The following is an 18,621-nucleotide window of genomic DNA, read 5'->3' as shown; positions in this document are numbered from 1 at the left end:
AGTTTTGTATTTTTCGGAGAGATGTAGAACCTGAAAAGATGTGATTGGATTTGTATCTACACTGTAATGAGTTATTAATAAATAAGTGTTGAAAAAAAAGCCATTAACAGGTCTTATATATGTATTGTCGAATCCCTATAACGGTTGAACCTGCATGCATGCCAACACCAAAATTTCAGATGATTTGTTACTAAAGTTAATAATTTATTTATTTTGGGCTTATTAACATCAATCACAGCGGTCGAACGCTGTCATCGAAAAGATAAGGATAGACCAATGTAATGTTCTCTAAAATCGAAATGATACACAAAATCACTGTCGATAATAATATAGTATCATATAAGTATAGATTTCCGAAAATGTCGAGCACGTGATTTACGTTGGATCGTAGGGTACAGGCCATTACAGGTAGGAGCCTAATTTGATACAGATGACGCAAAGATATACATGATGCAACATCATTATTGTGATGTACTGGTTTTTACATATTCAAAACCAAACTAAAAAGTGAAAATTAACACACACACATTCGGATAGTTAAATTAATTGTTTTTCCTTATACTGTTACGAAGGATTTGTAATGGGCCTGGTACAACTAGGGGATATGCGGGATGTAACTGGTATAACTAAGAGATATCTGGTATAATTAAGAGGGCGGTAGGTACAACTAGGATGTTTAATTTTTTAAAAAAAAATTGTTAGAGGGGTAGTTTTGTCCTTTCATTAAAGAAGGGGTAGTGAGAATAAGTGGGGTAGTGCAGAAAATAATTTCTCATATAGGAGTATAGGGGCACAAGAGAATTATGTCAATATAAATATGAAAAGACAATCACATTATCAAATAGAGAAAACTAACTCTATGCTACAAATCTACTATCTATATATGATGCAACACTTAACACTAAACCCAAGAAAAAAAGCTATATATGAGTGAACATATTGCATAAAGGTTATTTGAAAACATAGAAATCACCCAAATTAAACATTCTAACAGAAATAAAGAGTAAAAGACAAGAAACCTATTGACTAATAATATTTCACAAGTGGGTTTTACATTGTGGACAGCTTTTGTTTATGGGACCATTATATAATCTTCAATTTGATCAAAAATAAATGAATATCCCCCAAATTTCCTATTAATCATTAATGTTCTCTGATCCTCGCCAGCTTCTTGAATTAGAAAATAAAATTTCCACTTATAAAATTTTCATATAGGCCCTTCTTCTTATTATAAATTAACAATACATATATATGATTCACTTTTTCCTAAAAGAAAACTTTCATTGAGTAAAATTGTTGAACTAAGAAATAAAGAGATCGATATGTGAATCTTCAGTAACTATTAGGGTTATCAAACAATTATGCACATTTCTTCATGAAAGCGAAACTTCAAAAAAAATGGTTATAAAGTTACAATATTAAAGTAATTTCTAGGTGGAAGAGAATCACAATATTTTTTCCAGAGAGAAAATCACGGAAACCAATGTAGATTCTCTATCTCCTCTCCTCCAGGTAGTTCATTTCACAGAAAGATCTAAAGAAAGCTAATAACATGGAGATTTTTTTTAGTTTTCTTTAAAATTTTCCCACGACTTTTCTCACTGCGCAAGAAGAGCCTATTTCTTCTCTCCTGATCTTACTTTTTCTATCTATCACTCCCATTTCATTTCTGAAAAAAAAAAATGTGTAGTAACAACAACGCAAGAGGTGGAAGCTATGGAGAGTTACAATTACATGAAGATGATGATGAGTACTCTGGTTCTTGTCGGAAGAAACAGAAGAAAAATGTAAAAGTACGGCGAAGAGGACCTGGTGTAGCCGAACTAGAGAAGATCCGTCTTCAAGAAGAGCATAAATCTCCACTTTCTTCTTCTCCTTCTTTATTACTACAAAACATGGATCATCATCATCACACTCTCTTTGCTCCGTCTTCCTATGATTTAGTGATGAGTCCTCCAAAGTTTGCTTTGCCGGAGAAACTGCCGTCTTTACCGGTTTTTCCTTTATCGTACGGGTCTTTGGTTCCTCCGGCGCCGGTTTTTCAGAGGAAGCAGCAACATTCTCTAACGGTATGAAGAGAGAATGATTAATTATGAATTTTATGACTAATCTTTTTCTTTAATTATAACATTTTTTATTATTAAATTTAAATGTAATGATTTTTGCAGATGAATCTCCCGAATCCACCTCTAGGACAAGGGAGTTTTTATCAATTCATAGAGCCCCCTTCAAACCAAATCAACTCTGTCTCTCAGTTTCTTGAGGAACAAAATAAAAAGGTACTATGTTTTATTATTTCCATAAACTATATAATAAAACGTAACGTTTTCTAATGTGTTTTTGATTTGTTTCTTTGATATTTTTCTATAGATGGTCAATGCGAAGAAGAAGAGGCCATGGCATTTTCTTTCTGACATCACGGAACCTAGCGTTGGACCAACCACAACAACAATTTTAAGGTTTCTTTGTTTGTTTTTTTTTTTTTTTTTGTTTTTTTGGCTCGGCTCATTTTCTTGATGTATCAAAAACCTAATCTTGAATGTGTAACGTATGTTTAAGGGACGCGATACAAAACCGGTCGCTGGGTATAAGTCCGGTTCAAGACTCCGGTACAACAATTAGCAATCCCATCGCCATTGATTCACCTAATTCTTCCATTCCAAGCTTTCCACGTCATTACCCGAGGTTTATCCCACTTGGCTTACAGGTAACTAAAATAGAGATTTTTCCTATTATAATTTTTGTTATAATCTCTTAATTTGAATGAAGTTGCTTACACCGGTTCATCAAATCATCTTGGTTTTAGTACGAACAACAACAACAACAACAAAAAGACTTTGATGATAAGGATATGCAATGGAGAAGTAATAAGCTCTATAGCTTCATACCCTCTGGAGATCGGAGCAATGCTGACCGAAAACGACAACCCTGTGACCAGTATGATGAATCAGCCGCTGATCATGGAATCGATCTCAGCCTTAAGTTATAGTGACTTTAGAAACAACTTTAGTCTTATGTATCTTTGGATATATCAGTTAACTTCCCCGCAACTCTATTAGTTTGTGATTCATGGACGAACCAAGACTTGTTGACAAGAAGGTTTGGTTGTAACACTGAAAAGTCTTAGTAAAATCTTTCACTTGAGTTCCTAATAAAAACTACTATTGTCGCTAACAGAACATGATTTACAATACAGAAACAGAACAAAACCAATTGTTTCTTGAAATCTTGGTTTAGCTGTCTATGCAAGTGGATATGAAGCTCAGACATCACCATGATCTAAGATCTAATTATGGCTTAAGAAAAAACAGGAATCCAAACCTAAATAGCGGTTCATATAATGTCAAAAACAGAGTTTAATCAAAGGAACATGGCCTTTATTAAGCTCTCATCCACAATAAGATAACGGAAAAACACTAATGAAATTGATAAGACTTTTAAGTCTGATTATAGCTAAAAGGTGAAAGCTTAGCTTTGACCCCTAAGGTGAAAATGGATATAGATAAGGACAAGAGAAAAGATATACATGGCAAAGGCCAATACACAGATCCAGAATGGATAAGTAGATCTCACATAAGCCGGTAAGCCAATCGCCATTCCAATTACCACAACAAGAAGAGCTTCTATTGAGTAGTCCCATTTCAGTCCTTTCGTGTATACAATCGCTAATGTTATCGACATTCCCATCAGATTGTTCATTGTAACATCTCTGTAGATCTGCATACAGAACCCCACAAACAAAAAGCGCTTAAAGATATAGTTTTAAATCAATGTAATGTGGTAATGAAAATGTAGTATAAAGTAAACTAACCTCAGAGAACTTTTCAGATGCGATTCTTGCTTTGTCTTTCTTTCGACAGAAGTGTGCAGATAAAGTGTTCTTTAAGTTTCTAACCAAAGGGATTACTGCAAATACGGAGTAGAAAGAAGGAACTCCAGCTGAATACGATAAGAGTCCAATGTTTACCATAAATGGTTTAGCAAGAAAGACGACAATTAGCATCCCACCGATGACTTTAATCACAGCTCTTAAGGTTCTCAGGGAGAGGAACTTAGCAACAAGACTTTTCTTTGGCATTTCCAGCTTTAAAACTCCAGCTTCCTCGCCCTGCGACAGATTCGCGACATGCACGGAATCGGAGGCTGTTCTGTAAATGCATGTATTGTTCCCTCTTGGAGTGTCTTGGTTATCAAATTTGTATTGATTCAGTAGTTTCATTACCCCCTCTTCGAATTCGTTCTCGTCTAATTCGCCGTTTTTGTCCTTGTCGAACTCCGCAAGTAAAGTGCTTGCAAATTCATTGATGTCACATTTCATCTTTCCAAAAACTCCAAACTCTACGGTCAAGTCTTTAAGCTCCGAGATTTGAATCTTTCATCTTTGTTCCTATCGATTTTATCGAACAGACTAGAGAAAAAACAGTAAACTTGCAATGTAAGAAAGCAGAAAACAGAGCAAACTGAAATAGTTCTTGATTAAGACAAAAACAGAATTGAACCTTTTCAAGCTTTCTTTACTTAGTTGTCCATCTCTAATAAGTGTTCGAGGAGAAAAGCTCTGCAAATGCTTATGAACTTCAGACATGAGCTCAAACTTGGCGTGATCTAAACTCTTCTTTTGGTCTGCCGTATCAAAATACTGCAAGTTTCCCACAAAAGGTTATGAGTGTGACAACAAAGCAAACCAGTTGCAAGCGTTATAGGCATTACTTCTTGTTTCAGAGAGCTCATACCGAGTAAACAAAGTAGATAATGGTTGAAGAACATGAGATTATGAGTGTGATAAACATAATGATGTCACTCCAAGGTTGTGCATCAAATAAATCAGGCAATGTCACCAAGAGAAATGGAATTAGAGTCAGTAGCATAATCCCTGCAGGTTTCTTGTTCTTAGGATCCGCCTCTACGCTTGCTTCTGCAGAGAGCAAGAAACCGCAAAATCAAACAGACTTCACACATAATAAAGAAAAGAGAATGAATCTGCAAGTCTTTTAAACATACCAACAACACTTTTCAATATCTTCATCCTGTAAAATCCTCTTCTTGGATTCTTTGTGTCCTGTATATATATATTAAAAGATCATATTTATTAAAATAAGAACTTGTTATTAAACTCTTATACTAAACAGATTTGAACAAATGAATCTTTTCTTACCGAGGTTGTTCTTTTGATGGATGATTCTCTTCTGATTGACGGATCTGGATTAGGACTGGTCAAACCAAAGACAACACAAGCTCCCCATTGCATTGTCAGAGCAAAAATTGTGTGTCCTATTGTAACTCCTACGTTGTTTCCCACAATCATGAGAGCACCTTCGTGTGTCGCTGCTAGTCCTGGTGCTGAGATAAAAAAAATCAAGAAGTAAGTTAAGATTGTCAAAGTTTATATTTTCAACTCATTTCTTATTGGGAAGGATCCTTACATATCATAAGGGCAATTCTTGGGAACATTGTAAGGAGAGGGAAGACAATACCGCCATAGAACCCGACCTCAAAGATTACAAAGAGTTTTGATCTTCCTTCAGACAAGAAATAGTCACCAATAATCAAGAGACACCCAAAGGAGAAAACTTGGAAGATATAACCTCCAATATTGTCTGCACATGGAAGGAACCCGTAGACATGAGTGCAAGCTGCCTTGGGGACGTTTTTTGGAGGATCGAGCGTTAGAAACTTGTGATCCGAGGTGTCATGGATGCCATCAGAGATCAAAATCGAGTTATTCGGAGGGACAGGACTTAAGACACGAGAGCTCACACCAGATATGATTAGAGCTAAAGAGGAAATGAAAAAGAAGAAGGTTAATGGGCAATGTGGGTGGATAGGCCTCCTCTTGAATGAGAATGTTTGCATGTGAGCTGTTTCACTGTGAAAACGAAAAAAGAACTAAAATCTTTGTGGAAGTTTTCTACTCAAAGAGTGTTGTTATGTGACTGAGGTTGAAGAGAGAAGAGAAAAGAAGAAGAGTATCAATTTCAGAAATGTCTTACAATTTTTTTTTGCTGCTTATATATATATAATCGAGATCTACAAAACCATTTTAATATTTTATACTTGACCCAATATGGGTAATTAAAAATCATTATTTACGTATGAATTTAATACTTTTAATTGATCAGGAAAAGGTTAGTTTATTATAATATTTTAAAAAATCTCAATTACAAAAAAAAAAAAAACTACTTCAAAAGCATTTGATGGTTCATGGACTATTCGAATGCAAAAATCTACAATATTTGACAAAAAATTGAAGAACAACGTGCAATCACATTTCTCCATGCACCAATGGCCACGATCACGTGAGTTTGAGTATATCACTATTTAAAAGCTATAAAAACAGGTTTTATTTGTTTTACATATGTAATCAATGGTATAATACTTAGCAATATGTCAATATACTATAATATATTACATTTTTGACCAAGTGGATGTAATCGCCAGATCCACCGTATTCGACAATAATCAAAAATTCAAAATCTTACTACAAATTAAGAACCAAATGTCCTCTCTTTTTTTTTATTGCAATTTTTTGATAGATGTTATATATTTCTATAATATTTTTACACAGAAAATCCTATATTCAGCCGAATAGCCAACCTAAACTTAACAACAAATTTCCAATTGATTACAAACGAATATAGATCAAAAAGTTAGTATCCTAGATTCCAAATTGAATAGAGTAGTCAAGTAGAGTACATATACCACAAAAAATTTATACTCCCTCTGTTTAAATTTAATTGTTGTTTTAGGATTTAATTTTTATTTTATAATAATTGTCGTTTTAGATTTTCGCAGATGTTTGATGAATATTCCTGCTATTTTAAAATTTTAACCAATTAAAAAAATTATGAAATATATTACTAAAGTGCAAAAAAGGAAAACTTAATACTTTTCTTGATTTCTGTGCAAAAATCTTAATCCACAATTAAAAAGAATCAGAGGGAATAATATCTTATCAGCCTTTCACTTTAAAACACCCAAAGAGCTTTGTCTTCATAATTATTTTATCTCTTATGATCTATCCATTTTTTTTTTCTCATCAGTCATCACAATACTTTCATAAAGACATCAAATTTGGTAGTTCCAACATTAGGTTAATTAAATTCAAAATTGTGGAATTTCTGACATTATTGATGGGCTTTTTTTTGGGTTCAACTATGGGTTAATTTAATATATATGGATAAGTTTTACGTGAACATGAACAGCTGTTGTTATACAGTTGTCCTCTGCTCTATTATATGTGTTGGGAAACACAATGTGACTTATTTATTCATCAAAACTTTCATATTTGGAGAAGAACCAATTTGACGCCTAAATTTAAATACACTTCTTTAAATTTAAATACTCGAAGGAAGTGTAAATTTCGAGTACATATTATTATTATGAAAGAATACTAGTACATAAATAGTATTCTCTTTGTCTTTTAAAGATTAATGTTTAGAATTTTTTACACATTTTAATAAAACAATGATTATTGAGTTTAAATATATATTTTTTTTTAACTAAAGATATATTATTTAATTTTAAACTAATAACAATTCAAAATTTTGAATATTTTCAATGATTATTCTTGAAGTTTACAAAACATCAATCTTTGTGGGATAAAAGAATATTCCAAAACATCAATCTTTATGAGACGGAAAGAGTAATTTATTACTACGAGTAGGTCCTTGTTCGTTTCAATTACTAGAATAGTACATAATTGTTAGGAAAAGTCATATAACCACCTTTATAATCTTCGAATTACATAAGTGCCATTGTGAATTATTTTTTGGTTTAAAGAAACTTAAATATATATAAAACCAAAAAACAAATATAAACCTAATTCTTTTTTCTCTCGAGCTCTAGCCGCCGGAAAAAAATGTAGATTTGAGGCCGGATCGCGGTGGCTGACCTAACACCGATTCCGACCTTCCCTTCTCAGGCCAGAAGCTTTTGCTTCTCTTTTTTCTTGTTTGTTGCGGCTTTGATTGGAGATTTGAGAATGAGACATGGGGTTGCGGTGGTTCGATTCCGACATGAGGAAGGTTTGAGTGGTGTTTTGGACTGGTGGATTTTTCTCTCGCCGAGGCATGGCTTTTGATGAGAAGCAGGGTTCTCGAATTAGGTAGTGGTGGTGGTATCTGCTTTAAGAGTTGGCGGTGGAGGTCTCTTTCTGTTGCGTTTCTTTTCAAACGGATTTCACCAATACCCTCAAAACGACAACAGAGATCAGCCTTTCCGTCAGCCGCATTTTGATAATTATTTTGGCCAACAACAACAGAACATGATCGTTGATCAGAATAATAACGCTCCTCCGCCGTTTCCATCTAGTCCTTGCGGTGGCAGCTTAAGGAAGAGACGGTCTCAATCAGCTACAGGTTATCTCCAATTTAATTTTTTTTTCTCCTTCATATCGAACAAAAGGTGTAAACTTTGGTGATTCATCGTTAAACTTGCTTTTGGTACTTTTCTTGGTTTGTTCGAGGTTTTGATTGTTTGAATCCTTGTTTGTATACATGAAGATACTGCTGATGGTAGTATTGCCAAGTTATATGTTGCGCCGGTCTCAAAGACAACAACTGAATATGATGTGAGTGTCTTGGCTTACTCTTTTATGGTTTTATGAAATGTCTCCTTTGAGATTGTGATTCTGTGTGCAAGTAAATTGACGTGTGACAATCTGTGTGTCTTAATTGTTTTATATTCTTTGACATCTGAACTCGTTAATTGTTTTCAGGAAGAGGCTCTTCCAGATGATAAATGATCTCCCAACCATTTTTGAGGTTGACAACCACAACAGTAGCAGAAGCAAATCTAGCGGTGCCAAGGTAGAAGCTTCTGTTTACTTCATTCTTTTTTTTTCTCTCTCTCTCACAGTCTAGCTAATAATCTATGTTGGGTTGGGTTCTTATCTTTATTTACTCCTTTTGTTATCTCATGCAGCCTCGCCACTCTGAATCTCACACTAAGGCTTCAAAGATGTCCCCACCACCAAAAGAAGAAGATGAGAGTGGAGATGAGGAGGAAGATGACGAACAAGATGCGGTTTGGCCTATTGGGAATTAGAGTTTACAAACAAAAATAAAATCCTAGACAAAACTCTAATTCCCTTCTCTTTAGCCTATTGGGAAATCCACTTAAAAACTTCAAGGTTCACATTATTTCTCAATTTATACTTAGTACAAATTCCCCTGACTCTTCGTTAAGGTTATTTTTGTCTTTTCACCATTTAGAGTACTTCATTTAACCTACAAAATACTTGTAAAACGATGACCTAAATCTACGTTTAATCAATAACTCTACCACCACACGAAACAATGAGTCTACGAATCTTATTCTATTTTAGTAACTCTAATAGTCTACGAATGAGGCTAACATAATTTAAAAACTCTATTGTCAGCAATAACTCTATCAAAAATACTAACTCTACGGTCACTATTTATTAGTCTGCCATATAACTCAATTCTACCTCTTATTCTACCACCATTACAATTAAGTCTATCGACTATCTCTATTTCACCCATAACTCTAAGAATCTTTTTTTATTTACTCTACCACCACTAAATTTAAGTCTATGACTGCGACTTACTCTACCGTATAACTCTAAGGGTTTTACTAACTCTACCATAACTATTTATATCTATGTCGCTTAAATCTACTAGATTTTGACTCTATCATTTAATTATATCTCTACCGCCACTATACTTCAATCTACCGCATAACTCTCAGAAATTCCATAAATCTATTCATTAACTCTACCAAACTCAGCTAACTCTACCGTCACTATAATGGTAGACTTATGGATTGATGGGACATTTTTCCTCCAAACACAGCTCCTTTTTAATACTCTCTTTCCTATGTGGCTTTTAATTACGATAACATGTTTTGTAATTCTTTACGATAACATGTTTTGTAATTCTTTTTTTCTTAACATATTTTTCTAAAGGCGATTTTGCCATTTAGAACCAAACCTTCTTACCCCATTCTAGTAATAAACTACTATTTATGACCTACTCTAGTAAAGCTCCCTATTACTATTGGACTGATGTTAGAATGCAAGTTGTTATATTATTACATTAGTAAAAAGGAAATAATATCATCACGATACTAAGATACTGCTGCCGGATCACGTCAAAAATATAATAAAGATAGTGCTGCCGGATCAAACTTACACACTAGAATATGATATTATCAGTGAAATTTGCAAGGGACGGTCAGTTTATTGGCCCAATAAGATTGAATCTTCCGAGTGAAATTTGCCAATACCACTTGCTCTCAAAACAACCAATATTATACTTTGTGTTCTTCTAAATCAGCGAAGAACATATGATAAGTTTCTTCTATATAATATATAACAATGATAACATTCGTGAAAGAAAATACACCGACTAATTTAGTTAAGTTGTTTCTACAAAAACATACGAATTTTCGACACACTTTCAAAAAGTAATATAAAATTCTAAAATTGTGTTCATAATTAATAAATAAAGAAAATAGATTCATATGGGAATTCACACTTGAAGGAAACAAAGTTGTTTTCATAGGTTTTATTGGAGAAGAAGAATCAACAACAATGTCTCCAAAGACGAGCTTTCACACATACAACACATAGAGCACATACATCACAACCAAACAGAACAACTGAAATGTGCAAGAACTACGAAAGACACCGATGATCTATACGTTCGTATGGTATTATATTGTGTGGTTTATATGGTTTGAATTTGTATGGTTTATATGTATTAATCTTATTCTATACGTTTAAATAACCTTATAGACAACAGTATTAGTCATATAATATAAACTGATAGGATCATGTTTAAACCGTCCTTAAACAACAGTATTAGTCATATAATATAAATTTTGTAATGACTTTTGAATCTTTGATAAAGCAAATTAACCAAATTATTAAGATGATGAATGGTAAGTTTTTAAAACATGTTCTTTTGTAATAAATCTAATGTAAGTAAACTAAGTAAGAGCGTTGATGAGCCTTTAACCATTCACTTGGACAAGAAACAGTGCGCTTACCGGAGAAGACTTGGAACATGAGACATTGCCAACTCCAAAAACGTGCTACAAGAAGTAATCCCTCTCCTATGTATGTGAGGGCTAAAATATTATATTTATATACTTAATTAATTAAGGTCTTAAGGTCATCATTAATGCTCGAATTTTGTTCTGACACAATGAAATTAAATTACTAAAAGAGATTCTAATTCAAATTTCTCCATCCATAATGAACAGAGAAAAACACACAAAGGGTCTATTCTGATATGAGAAGTCTACCATGTATCGAAACCAAAACTTGTCCTGACAAAGACAAATACAAATAAACGGAAGGAGAAACACAGTTACGGAATCCTCTCACGGAAGCTTATTATTACCAGTGACCTCTTCCTTGTCCTCTTCCTCGACCACCTCCACGTCTTCCCCAATTTCGGTTCCCGCCTCTACCAGCACCATACGATGATATTCCCTCAAAGGCCTTGTTCACAAGCTGGCTCTGCATAGCACCACCTGAACCACGTCCCTTCTTTGCTGAGACATTGTTACCACTTCCATTGTTGCTATTAGCAGGCCGCTTTCCTCTGTATATTATTGCAAAGGTAAAACAAATTACAAACAGATATACAAGACAACAGAAAGTTGGGGAAAGAGTAGACGTAGCAACAAACCCGATTGTTGTTTTTGTTGTTGTTGAGGCTAACGGCTTTGTTGCTTCTTTCCAAGAAAGGTTGAGATTAGTGTCTCCGATAAAAGGAGGCACTTTTGCATGCAATGGCTGTTTCATACCAAAAATTTCTCCAAGTTTAAGTTATGCTATCAAATCACATACTTCCAAACAAAAGAAAAAACAAGGGGAAAGACAAGATGTTGTGATATTCACCTTTGTCATCGCCAATATGTTATTACAGGTCCTAAGTCCAGTTGTAGTATTCTGCTTCTTTGTTTTCTGAAAAAAAAAAAATACAAAGGTGCATTAGTCCTGAAAGCAAATAACACTGGTTAAAAAGAAGGGAGTTCCAGGTTAATGTACTTACAATGCTCGCCTTCTCTTCATCTGTCTTAGCAGCCGACATGGCTTTGTTGTGCTCAGTCATTCCCTGAGTCAATTTCTTCATTGTTGCCTTGGTCAGATCCTCAACAACGGTCAATCTGCACCAATGGTTGGCAAATCACAAAAACAAAAACTTTAGGATATCATCAAAAACTACCAGGAACTCTTCTACCTCTTCTTAAGCCTAGACTACCAAAACAAATTTCTCTAAATAACGACGGTATACTGAAGTTTCAACGTGCAAATTTTGGATGTCATATCAAAGAATTAATAGTACCTCTCAGTGAAGTCTTTGTTCAACTCTGAGAAGTCCTCCCCCAATCTGTCTGACGGTTGGCCAGTCACAATCTTGTACCCGCACAAGCTGTTTGTAGCATTTGGAACCTATATATTTTCAACATAATTAAATAAGTAAAGCAAGGAAGAAAGAAAAAGAACGGGATAAAATCACAAATAAGGTTATTGGTTACCTTGTGGGCAAGGTGATGAAACGCATACAACAAACACTCCACGTATGTGAAGTTCATTTCCTCTCCAGTCTTTCTGGCAGGCATGTATATCTGAAAACAAAGAGTGTGACAATCTTCATAATATTGCATGTAAAGCATTTACATTCAAACGTGCACTTATACAATATAAGCAAGAATGACCACAAACTAATTCTCAAAGGAATCATGACACACTGGCACTTAAAAGAAGTACCTTTAAAAGCTGAACGATGGAAGGAAGCAGTTGTCTTGCTTCCTGAGCAGTTGTGTATGGAGAAATATCAGCAAGAGCTTTGAGCAAATCAAGTTTCCTCTCTTCCGGGAGCTAGTTAAGAAAAAAGAACTTGGAGTTAATATGGTGGCCACGAAGGCTCCTTTTTTGGAGTGATACAGATATTGACATGAAAAGGCAAAAGAGAAACAAGCACAAATACCTACAGATATGGATTAACTAAACGTTACAAGAAACTAGCCTTCATACCATTAGTGCCACAAACTATTCTTAACTATGTCTAAGAGAGTAGATAACACATGCCTAAAAGAGCACACAGGGATCATATGCTGATATAAACACAAGTATGAAATAAGAAAGCAAAGAAATACACGATACCTTGTCAAAAACAGGCATGATATGTTGGTTCAAATAGCTAAGAAACCTGCTGCTGGGAGCACCTCTCTGTTCAGAGGAGAACGAAGTTAGTAAGATAACCATTCAAGTTTATAGAATAGGACTCTATCCAGCTACTAGCAATACTTATTCCAAGTCCGTACCGCAAAAAAGGGAAGAGCCAGTTGCAGGCATGATATCAACCTGTCAATATGGTCTGTGTCTGAAACCTGCGAAAACCAATATTTATAATCAGGAATAATACCATAGTGCAAGGATATTCTCATATAAATTTGGATGTCCAACTTATACTTCGAACTATTATACTCACCAAATGGGATACTGGAAAATCTAATATAGAGTGTTTTCATGGTAATCAGAGCAGACACAATCAACTTTCTATAACTCACTATGGTCATACTATCATTTTAGCAATTTTGTGTGTTTCGTTGCATTCAAAGCAGGACCAAAGAATATACTGAAGTTCAAGGGAAAATAACATCACTCAAGAGAAACAATGCAGCCAGTGGTATATCTTTCTAAGTTTTTAGTCAACAAGATGGAGTACGTACAAAGGATGAATATATACTACTGCCACAGAACATTTCAAACTGAATAGTGATATGCAACTAAAAAGACCATCGATACACAGCGGGATAAATAGTAGTATCATTTTAAACAATCAAGAAATGTAGGTTCATCTTCAGGATGATGCAAGTTGCAACACAACCAACTAACACCAGATTGAACGATGCAATACAACACACTTACTTCAAATTGTGCATTTAAATCCGCCTGTCCTTCGATAATTTCCACAAGTTCTTGCATTCTTTCTTGAGGAGCTTTGCCACCAAATATACTCAAAGTTGTCAGGAAATCCATAAACATTTTAAACTCTCCTCCAGTTACATCTTCTAGGCTCTGCGAAATCCATATAAAGTCAAGAATAAATGACAAAGAAGAAGAGGCAGATGAAAAAAAAAACAAAAGGAACTGCATACACACAAGATAACGGTCTTACCTGTTTGATCAAATCTGTTATATGTCTTTCCATCTCCTCTTGAGGTTTCAAGAGCTCCCCTTTAATAGGAAACACCTACATAATAAATTAAGATAAAAAGATATACAATGAAAATAGGCTCTTATGGTATTACAAACCTCTAAAATGATTGATACCTCTAGTATAATAGATATCCATACCATTATCACATTTTCATATCACTTCCTCTGTTATTGTTACGGGAACTTCTTTCAAATCATAAACAGTGTCAAGGGGGAGACATGACTAAACATGTACACCTTGAAAGTTGAAACTGAACCAAGATATATCTACTTTACTGGTCTAAATCATGTCTACTTGACTGGTCTAAGCAGAGTTTGTACACCATATCTACTTTACTGGTCTAAATCTACAAGAGAAAAATCCCACTAGGTCTAACTTGGTGGAAACAATGAGATATAAATATCAAAAGAATAAGTCATGCAATGCTATCCTGGGAACCTTGCATATAGGAAAAGCCATTGATATATTGTTACCTTTTCTCTGATGAAACTCAAGACCTTTTCACGGATTTGATCATCAGTAGTTGGAGTAACCCCAGCATGCGTAAATAACGCAGTCGAAGATGCTGTAACAAAAGAGACAAAAAAATTAGCAAAACACAAGAGAATTGCAGAGTCAATAGCAAACTACAACCTATAGCAAGTAATTTATTCACTCAAACCTACGCCTGATCATGATCAACTGAGTAAATTTTTTTAAACAGAACCAGTGCTTTCATACAGAACAACAATAACACTACCTTTTGGATCTTGTCGTATCAATGACATCAGAGCCTTATGCACAGCATCACGCTCCACAGGTTCCTCTTCAAAATCATAAAACCTCCCAAGTCAGATGAGAAAAAGAAAAAACAACGCAAATAGGTATATACACCAGTAACAAAAATCTCAAGAGTTACCAGTATTCAAAAGTTGCACAAGAACATCAACAATCTTAGATATAATATCTGGTGTATCCTTACAGAACAGCGGGAGCCCGCGGATAGCTTGAACACGCACCTACACACAAAAAAAGAAACACATGTTTAACTCAAACCAAAAGGACAGTTTCCACAAGAAAGCAAAACTAAAAAAAATCGTGCATAGACAAGTAAAACATTCTCTTGGATAGCCACAGAAGTACTAAGCATGTGTTGTTTCAGGATAAATCCCATCTGTAAGGAGACAAGGGTACATACCCCAAGATCTCCATCATCGATGCAGTCCATATGCGCATCGAAAGCCTCAGTAGAGAGACTAGGGAAGAACTTGAAATAGCGTGGAATTAGCTGCGAGGCAAGCTGCTTCGCCTTCATACTAGTCTTGGACATCTTGATAATCCCTTCATAATCCTCAACGTTCTGCTAAAACGAGAAACGAAATCAAGCAAAGCAATTAAATAAATTAAACCTAGAGAAGCCTAAATTCGAATCAATCTTCCAGACTAACCTAATTTCATAATCCGGGGAAGAAACAGGGGGAATACTCAATTTCAATTAAATTCAAACCCTAGATGGAAAAATTGAGACGAACCTGAGACTTGTCCTTGGAGGCATTGAGGCGCTCACTGAACTCATAGAGCTTCTCGATTTGCTGAACTTCTTCCGACTGGTTCTCTGACATTACGGAGGAAGCTGAAGAGCGAGAATAAAAAAAAACTGAAGCAGATGAGTATATAATAAACACATAGTTGAAAAAGCAATACAGATGTAACCAAGTCTCTGTAAACAGGGGAAAAGGCGGGAGAAAGATGAAGATGAAGAGCGTACATGGTGTGGGGTTTTGGAAGAAGACTGTAGAAAGGTTTGAGATAGTTCCCGAGTGTTGTTTGTTTCACGAGGCCGATGACCTTCCCCTTTCTTTAGCTTGAAGAAGACGAGCGAGAGCTTAATTAATTAATTATATGTGTCGTCGATGTTGGGCCTAATACCTAAAACGCTGTCGTTTCATATTTATAAAACTTGAGAAATGCAACACGAATTTATCGATTCTTTCAAATTCACCCCCGATGTTTTTTATTTGTTGATATAATCCACCTGAAGAATAAACATCATCACTTTTGCGATTTGAAAAAGGAATCCTTTTACTCAAAATTTGTTTATTCAAGAACAAAATCTCTAAAACCTGATATTTGCCATCATCACAAGAGAAGTATCTCAAGCCAAACTAGTTTTGTTATGAGTAATAATAGTCTTATTACCTTACAAAAGCATACAAGGAGTGTTTCAAGAACTCAACAAATCAGAGAAGTTTTATTTCTCCTGATTTAGGCAAAAAAATCACAGAACAGGCATATCTAGAGCTTGTAGCACATCTTTGAACTCGAAGTCATGAGTATGCTTATTGAAACGTTCGAGCAGCTTGTAGCGAGAGTCGTTCAAGTAAAAAGACTGAGCTGTCTCCATGATCCATTTCGCCTCTTCGTCAGTGAGTTTGCTTGTGAAGACAACATCTCCTCGGATAAACACCAAGTCCTTTGTCTCTGAAAGCTCGGTGTAGAAGGTGGTAGTCAGGTAAGGAGCCGCTTGAGTTCCTCTTGCTTTGTAGTCTTCGAGACCAGTGAAAATCATGTGAGGTGCTTGAACTGCCACAATAAAATCGACCGTTTATATAATAAGATCACAAACCAAAGAGCTCTTCGTTTTCCTAGGAAATTAACCCACTCACATCATGGTACGTCTAGCAAAAATCAGCCTCACATACCCTCAGTAAAAAGCTGTTCTTGAGATCAGTAGGTTACTAACTTTTGTCCTGAATAAGTAAAAGAATGTTCATTGCTAATCATACTACTTCAAGCGAACTCCCTGATAAAAGCTACCACAAACCTTGAGCTAACAATGTCATGTAAAGTATGTAACCAAATTCATATTAATTTCTCATTATGACACCAAAAGGAGGACTAAATGTTACATCTAGCAAGATTCAGCCTCACATACCGAAACAATAAACAGTTCTTGAGATCAGGGGGTTTGCTAATTTCTAAATGCTAATCTCACTAACTTAACTGAACTCCCTGATAAAAGCGGATATCACAAACCTTGAGCAAACAATGTTTTATGTAACCATTTTTTTCAAATAATTTTCACAACAAGAAATGATAAAATAAGATAATGGAGGATTAGAGTTTGAACCTTGAGCAAACATAGTAATGTAACCATTGCCTCTCCACACTGGAATAACAAAGTATCGGCTGCAATTGCAACATCAAATAGAAGAAGATCAAAATCAAGATTTTATGTTAACAAGAACAAGGACAATCATATTGTTATTACCATTCGGATGCTCGTTGCTCCAACAATCGATAAAGTTGAGCTTTCATCGTTATCCCAATATGACCTCGTCCCAAGTGATACTGACAAAAAAAAATAAAACTGTAGTAAGATCCAACGAAATGCAATTCAAAGATACAAAACACACATCAAAGGACCAATTTTAGATTACATCGTCCCAGATGGAAGTGAGTTCTTCGGGAGATTTAGTCTTGGCTCTCGCCAAATCCATGATTGAATCCAAAGGTTTCGGCTGCAAAGGAGTAAACCCAGATGCGAATTGCGAATTTCTGACTGAACCAAGCGAAGCCCATTTTATGTGATTTCCAGGTAAAGCTTCTGCGACCCTACTTCCTCCGGCATCTCGTTGCCATGAAGATGAACGCGAAGTGAAAATTTGTCTATACGAAGAAGATGAAGAGAGCTTAGTATCTTTAGCCAGACTCGAAATAGAACCAAGGATTCTTCTCAATTTCATGGTGTATGATTACGGTGAGATTCAAAGAAATGATGAAGATGAGTTTTCTCAGAGGAATATTGTCGAACACGTTGTATGCAAAATAGATCTAATCCACAAAAACTTACAGAAGTCCACTGTTTGGGAATCTCAATTTCATTGTTTTAGAACCCTAAACGGGAAACGTCGTCGGTTCGTGAATTCCGTGGGTTAACTTCAGTTCGACCGGAAAAACTGGTTTAAGTAGTTTCGCTTTTTTTCTGAACCGAAAATAATGCGCTGGTTTTTTAGACTCCCGAGTAAGACCAATTAAAGACCTAAAACCGAAGTAGTACAAACTCAACTTGAGTTCCAAAACAAAATCAATGGATTAGCCCTTCAACTTGATAAACACTTGAGTCAGGTGCGTACTAACATAATGGCTTGTCAGATGATTCACATAGCAATTGATGCAGTATTGTCAGTATAATCTTATGTAGTAAAAAATAATAAGTACGATGTTGCACGATTTTAAAAATCTACTAGCTAGCTAGCTTCAGTGTACAAAAACAAAAAATGATCCAATCACAATGTTGTTTAGTCAAAGCAAAGCAAGAATCTTTGCCACATTGTATTTGCTATAATTTCGTTCGCCCGTGACTGATTGGAATCTTCTCTCTTAACATGGTCATGTGTATATATCAATCTCTACTCGCACAATAGTTTTAACTTTTAAATGG

General features: G+C 35.2%; 3 protein-coding genes, 1 non-coding gene and 1 pseudogene across 7 annotated transcripts; 2 read left to right on the top strand and 3 right to left on the bottom strand.

Moving 5' to 3' along the window:
* Nucleotides 1–1,432: 1,432 nt before the first annotated feature.
* Nucleotides 1,433–3,171, top strand: LOC104749460 (protein SPEAR2-like). The gene is made up of 5 exons (XM_010471103.2): nt 1,433–2,069; nt 2,169–2,279; nt 2,371–2,459; nt 2,560–2,707; nt 2,807–3,171. Exons 1-5 carry the CDS (start codon nt 1,683–1,685, stop codon nt 2,987–2,989), a joined length of 918 nt encoding a protein of 305 aa, XP_010469405.2. The 5' UTR covers nt 1,433–1,682; the 3' UTR covers nt 2,990–3,171.
* Nucleotides 3,172–3,338: 167 nt separating this feature from the next.
* Nucleotides 3,339–5,961, bottom strand: LOC104749459 (sodium/calcium exchanger NCL-like; annotated as a pseudogene). The gene is made up of 7 exons (XR_015585315.1): nt 5,424–5,961; nt 5,156–5,340; nt 5,002–5,059; nt 4,734–4,915; nt 4,500–4,639; nt 3,812–4,408; nt 3,339–3,717 (listed from the first exon to the last, which is right to left on the bottom strand). The product of XR_015585315.1 is annotated as a sodium/calcium exchanger NCL-like (transcript).
* Nucleotides 5,962–7,775: 1,814 nt separating this feature from the next.
* LOC104749458 (uncharacterized) lies at nt 7,776–9,294 on the top strand. Its single transcript, XR_015583997.1, has 4 exons — nt 7,776–8,357; nt 8,502–8,569; nt 8,717–8,807; nt 8,923–9,294. It is a non-coding gene; the product is annotated as an uncharacterized LOC104749458 (transcript).
* A 1,859-nt stretch (nt 9,295–11,153) lies between these two features.
* Nucleotides 11,154–16,181, bottom strand: LOC104749457 (apoptosis inhibitor 5-like protein API5). 2 transcript variants are annotated; one of them, XM_010471102.3, is made up of 17 exons: nt 15,946–16,181; nt 15,710–15,810; nt 15,376–15,537; nt 15,097–15,196; nt 14,938–15,003; nt 14,672–14,763; nt 14,157–14,231; nt 13,907–14,056; nt 13,300–13,365; nt 13,139–13,204; nt 12,743–12,853; nt 12,511–12,600; nt 12,318–12,424; nt 12,024–12,138; nt 11,870–11,935; nt 11,658–11,764; nt 11,154–11,570 (listed from the first exon to the last, which is right to left on the bottom strand). In XM_010471102.3, exons 2-17 carry the CDS (start codon nt 15,797–15,799, stop codon nt 11,363–11,365), a joined length of 1,671 nt encoding a protein of 556 aa, XP_010469404.1. In that variant the 5' UTR covers nt 15,800–15,810; nt 15,946–16,181; the 3' UTR covers nt 11,154–11,362. The 2 variants fall into 2 exon arrangements, with proteins under 2 accessions (XP_010469404.1, XP_010469403.1); XM_010471101.3 differs by having other exon boundaries at nt 15,376–15,540; nt 15,946–16,101.
* A 76-nt stretch (nt 16,182–16,257) lies between these two features.
* Nucleotides 16,258–18,355, bottom strand: LOC104749456 (uncharacterized). Of its 2 annotated transcripts, XM_010471100.3 has the most exons (5): nt 18,031–18,355; nt 17,618–17,846; nt 17,449–17,528; nt 17,308–17,366; nt 16,258–16,760 (listed from the first exon to the last, which is right to left on the bottom strand). In XM_010471100.3, the coding sequence occupies exons 1-5, from the start codon at nt 18,060–18,062 to the stop codon at nt 16,456–16,458; spliced, it is 705 nt and encodes a 234-aa protein (XP_010469402.2). In that variant the 5' UTR covers nt 18,063–18,355; the 3' UTR covers nt 16,258–16,455. The 2 variants fall into 2 exon arrangements, with proteins under 2 accessions (XP_010469402.2, XP_010469401.2); XM_010471099.3 differs by lacking the exon at nt 18,031–18,355 and having other exon boundaries at nt 17,618–18,024.
* Between the last annotated feature and the right edge of the window lie 266 nt (nt 18,356–18,621).

The sequence above is a fragment of the Camelina sativa genome, chromosome 16 (genome assembly GCF_030686135.1).
Source record: "Camelina sativa cultivar CO46 ecotype springtype chromosome 16, ASM3068613v1".
NCBI lineage: Eukaryota > Viridiplantae > Streptophyta > Magnoliopsida > Brassicales > Brassicaceae > Camelina > Camelina sativa.
Note: the sequence above shows the minus strand (reverse complement) of the source record. Positions and strands in the feature narration are given on the sequence as shown.